The 4,975-nt window shown below is 52.5% G+C and overlaps 2 protein-coding genes across 2 annotated transcripts; one reads left to right on the top strand and one right to left on the bottom strand.

Annotated features, from left to right (window-relative positions):
• Window positions 1-2,770: 2,770 nt before the first annotated feature.
• Window positions 2,771-3,192, top strand: PLICBS_010156 (uncharacterized protein; the record flags this gene model as incomplete). The annotated part of the gene is made up of 2 exons (XM_065601852.1): window positions 2,771-2,961; window positions 3,024-3,192. 2 exons carry the CDS (start codon window positions 2,771-2,773, stop codon window positions 3,190-3,192), a joined length of 360 nt encoding a protein of 119 aa, XP_065457924.1.
• A 470-nt stretch (window positions 3,193-3,662) lies between these two features.
• PLICBS_010155 (uncharacterized protein) lies at window positions 3,663-4,299 on the bottom strand (the record flags this gene model as incomplete). The annotated part of the gene is made up of 2 exons (XM_065601851.1): window positions 3,663-3,880; window positions 3,927-4,299. The coding sequence occupies 2 exons, from the start codon at window positions 4,297-4,299 to the stop codon at window positions 3,663-3,665; spliced, it is 591 nt and encodes a 196-aa protein (XP_065457923.1).
• Window positions 4,300-4,975: the final 676 nt, after the last annotated feature.

The following is a 4,975-nucleotide window of genomic DNA, read 5'->3' as shown; positions in this document are numbered from 1 at the left end:
AAATGTGGACACGTTCGAAAACGCCGTATAGGGTGCGTTAGGCAGATAGACGATGAGGGGCGTCGACGTGTTTGTACAGCCGAAAAAGGTCGGCCTTGAGTTAAGACCGAGGTTCACGAACGTATTCTGGTTTGGAACCGGCGGGAAGGAGCTCGTGTTGGTGGAAACTCCACTGACGGACTTATTGAATGTGGCAACAAGAGCCGTCCCGTTGGGCCAGGAGGTGGATGTATCAGCGGAGCCATCAATGGCGAATATGGCGTCAACATGTCGGCCCTCAAGAAGGAGCGGGTGTAGAGGTATATTCTCAAGTGCTTCGCCGCCATCGACTAATGTCAGCAGGTCCGCATTAGCGTTGATGTTGGCTTCACTATTGAAACCTTGGAATGGATTGGGCCAGCTGGCAATGTCGTCGTTGTTCTCGCCAATATTCGCGAGCGTACGATTGAGAGCGCCAGTGAGCAGGTCTGGGACGCCAGAGACTTTTCCGATCTGTAGAAATGCTTGATTGAACAGGGAGGAGGACGTTCCCATGACAAATCCAGCATTATCCAGTCCTGCGATGCATTCACCTTGTCGGGGGATTGAGCCGTTGCTGAAGTTGCTCGCAACGAATTGCAATGGAGCAAAGGCGGCGACGCCTGAGTCATACGAACCCATTTCCCAAGGATTAAACTCGAAAACTGACGAATTGAGAGGTACTTGAAGTTGGCCAGGGGTCCTTTCAATGGCGACAATGATGGGCATAGGGGCGAGAGCTTGTGTGAAGTCAGTGTCATTTGCGATAGACGAGAACGTATACGCTGTAATGTGACGCTTAGCTATTGCTTATACAGGTATTCATGTCTTTTGCGAGGCGCACCTGGTCCACCGTCACTGGCATTCACCAGCTGATACGATAGCGCGCTTCCCCAGTAGTCGGTTATTGTAGTGTTGAAGCCGGCATCAACCTTGTCTTTCACCGTCTGGTAGAGGGCGTTATAGTACTCTCCCGGGCGAAGACCGGAGGGTCCTGCAAGCTGTTATAAGTCTCGCATCTTTTCGAGGTCCGTCTAGACGAGACAAACCTTCAAGAATGGAGTTGTTAAACTGCCAGAGCGTGCTGAGAAATCCGCTTGTTGACGAGATGATGGAATCCACGGTAGTAAAATTCTGAACATATAGGCTGCCGACGAGCCAGCTGCCCCCAGACAGTCCGCTCAAATAGGTCGTTGCCTGGAGCAGACCTCCGAGTTGGCCTTTGCTTGTCGAGTTGGTGGTGCGGTTGTCGAAGGCGGCGATGGCACCCGCACCGTTCATGAGTGCGCGATAGCCACCACCTGACACGGCGACAGCAATTCGTGGCAGTCGCGAACTGGCATTGCCGCTCCCTCCGCTAGCAATATTTCTGATGTAGCTCTCAGCATCGAAGCCACTGATGTTGAGGCGCCCAAGAAGTGACTCAAGCGCTGGTGCGGTCTCGTTGCCTCGGAGCGGCAGCCAGGATGTCTCCTGGTCTGATAGCGTTGAAGCTGCGCGGATCGTAGGGCGGGGACTCGGGCACGGCACCGAAGCAGGCGCGTAGCCGTTAGGGGCTACGGGAGCCGCACGTGGCTCGTTAACATGGTGTGTAGCTGGATTGATCAGCCGAACCGCGTCTCACTGCCGTGGTCATTGTCATACCGCCTAGTGCACACAACAAGCCCAGAGTCAATCTCACACAAAATTGCACCATGATGGTCGCGAGTTGAATACGAGGTTCAACATCGGATGCTCTGCGTACGTTCAGAATTGTGTTTGCGGCTGTAAGCAGAGGCAATAGATCAAGGGCGCAATTTTTATTTATTCAAAGAGCTGGCCTCCCGGAGATTGATCTTGCTGCGCGACGGCCGCGGGCTTGTCGGTCGCGTGGCCCATCCATGGCAATTGGATCAGAGCACCCAAGCCGCGATGTGGCGTCTACAACACAGGATGATGGGAATGTCCAGTGTGTCATGTGGGTACCGGTGTCCAAGCTGAAGAATTGAGTTTGCGTTGCTCAACGTTCGTAAGACCATTGCGTCTCCTGTCTGCTCGGGCGCCACTCACGTTATGCGGAATGGGTGTGGAAAGCTGGACGGCGCTCCACTTCATGTACAGTGTTCATGATCGGGGGGCTGATTCGTCTTCTTAAGCATGGCTAGAACTTACAAGTACTTGACAGGCTTTCTGTGACTAAGCTGATCACGGCCAGCTATGAAGCTTAACTCCAACTACACAGCCGTCCGCCTTGGACATTGGCTACATGTCGGACTCTAGTGAAAGGGAATGCGTTCCATTTAGGCCTGGACCTATGAAGAGGCTTGCTAGGATTAGATCCCCCGTACTGCTGGAGTCCTCTACGAAATAGCCGCTTCGACATCCGGGGGTACGAGAGTTACATCATCCTTCAAGAAGAGTCAGCAACCGCAAATAAACGTATAAAGCATCCGGCGACGGCTCCCGCTAGCAAATCTAATATATCCAGCAGCTGTACTGGTCTTGCCTTTTACACGCAGGAACCGCTAGGCAGATATGGCGCACAGAGCCCTACGTGCCGGGGCAGCTTTCTGCCACTTCATGGTGTTTGCGTCGTCGGTCATCGTCACGGGCCTTGTGTCCTCATTCCTCAACAGATGGTCTTTCCGAGGGTACAGGGTTGTCTATCAGGAAGTCGTTGTTGGCACTCTCCTCACTCCTTGCAAGTCAAACCGCGGCAGACTCTCTAACGTTTACGCAGGCTGTCATCACCCTGGTCGTGTACATTTTCGCCATGTTTTTGCCAGTGTTCAAGTCGTACCGCGGCTACTTTGTGCCTGTCAACTGGATCTTCTCGTACTTATGGATCACGTCCTTCATCTTTTCGACGCAGGGTTGGAGCGGTCGAATTTGCGCCCAAACGCCACTAGGAACGGGCCGATGCTCGCAGAAGAGGACCGTCGAGGCGTTCAACTTTCTTGCCTTGTATGTTTGGCACAAACGCGGACGAATAATTTACTCGCCGTAGGCTAATGGCGTCAACGCAGCTGGTTCCTTTTATGCAATGTTGTCGTTGAGGGCTTTCTCTGGCACGCCACTCGGGACGACACGTACATGACGTCTTCTCCGGTAGTCAAGGAACGGGCGGCGACCGGAAACACGGAAGGGAGTGCCACTGCGCCCGTCGAACAAGACCCACCGGGGAGCCTAGCTTGAAATCATGGCTTGGCCTGTGGATAATGGGAGGATTACTGAAGACAATAAGACTGAAGTGTAGCTTGGTTCGGTCGTCAGCCTAGCTTTGCGCGTATGGCACGTAATAAGGCCTAATTGTGCACTATGATATGTTATATGCTAGTACTGTACAGCTTGTGCGACGAAGCATCTTATGCACGCCAGTGTACTCTAGCTCCAGCTTCGGTATAGGGGCAGCTGCAGACCAGTTTGCTCTCGTCATTGGCGAATCTTGAGCACATGGGTGAAAGATATGTCCATGGCGGCTCCAACCGAGCTTATTCTCGGGTAAATCACTGGAACACGCAGGTCTAGCCCAAGCCACCCGATTTGATATACGGACTGCAAATCATCATTTCAATTCTTATAATCCGCCGTATGCCGCAAAGTCAAGTCCATTTCTATCCAGATTGTTATTAGGTGCAGCCATCTCCCCGGCCGCACGGCGTGTTTTACCATGCGATCTTCGCAATGGGCCCCTTTGGGAACAAGCGAACAGCCAACTTGCGGATGTCGCCCATGCAGCGAATACCCAGAGCAAGAGGCAGCGAGATGAGCCAGAACTCGATCGGCACCGAAGCAGTGCCGAAGAGGCTCTGGATGCCCGGGGCCTCGGTGACGAAGACCGCAATCGCAGACTGACGGCCATGCTGAGAAGCAGCCACGGTTCCTTCTCTTTTCGGTAAATGGATCGGCATGGAGAATACTAAGCCTACGGTACCGCACGGACAAGATGTTTCCCCACTTCAGGATGACCTCAGTGACAAAGTAGACGCACTGGCCGACGGAATTGAAGTTATTGAGCTCGTCCTGCGAGTATCCGTGGAACCTCTCCGTATATCCCTCGAAGAAGAAGAGCTGGCTAATCGACATGTCGGCCTTTTTCCAGTAGTAGAGAAAGTAAATGGCATGAGTCGTGCACATCTCCATGGTTCCGGTGAAAAGGTAGGTTTGGATGTAGATCTTTGCCGTGATGAGACGGTCGCGCTTGTGGTTGCGGGGCGGCAGGGAAAGGAGATCAAACTCCTCCTTCTCCATGATCAGGGACGGCGAGAGGAACACGTCGGTGAAGACGCAGATGATGATCATGAGGAAGGTACTCGGGCAAGGGCACGCCAAAAAAAAAAAAAAAAAAAGAAAAGAAAAAAAAAACCCCCTTACAAGCACAGGCCAAATCTCGGACCAACCGCCAGCAGGGAGCTCGTATGCGATGACTGTTTGAAGGGAACACGAGCCGTACCAGTCCAATGGCCTCAAAAATGCAGTCGAACTTGTCTAGGAGAATTAGGTCGGCTGCTTCAATGGCTACGTCATTGCCCGTGACAATAGACCGCTTGACTTAGTTCTCATATAGTTAGGAGCTTGATTATTACTATGCGTGCACATCTGGCTGGATACGACTCGGACTACTTCATCGCTATGTGTCCCTGATAATGAAGAGTTGCAAACATCCTTAGCAAAATGACTGGAAATAGGTGCGCCTGCGAAGTAGCACATATACCGGACATCGACATGGTGAGAATGCGGCCAGTGCATTCAAGTTGGCGAGCACTTCAAGATCGTTGCGAGGCAGTCCAAAGCATCAGTCAATACGACGCTCCTTGAAGCAGGTATTGTGTGCACATGAGCAGACGACATTGCAAATAGATGTTCGCTAATCTCCACGGTTCGGCTGTGATCTCGGTTGCTTCCTTCGTAGTCTCAAGCACTCGAAGTGAATCTGATAGAGTCGCTGGGAGAATTTGCCATGACTCGCGTGGCAAGC

The sequence above is a fragment of the Purpureocillium lilacinum genome (genome assembly GCF_023168085.1).
Source record: "Purpureocillium lilacinum CBS 284.36 DNA, scaffold_8, whole genome shotgun sequence".
In the NCBI taxonomy this organism is placed as follows: Eukaryota; Fungi; Ascomycota; class Sordariomycetes; order Hypocreales; family Ophiocordycipitaceae; genus Purpureocillium; species Purpureocillium lilacinum.
This window is presented reverse-complemented; position numbering and strand designations above follow the sequence as displayed.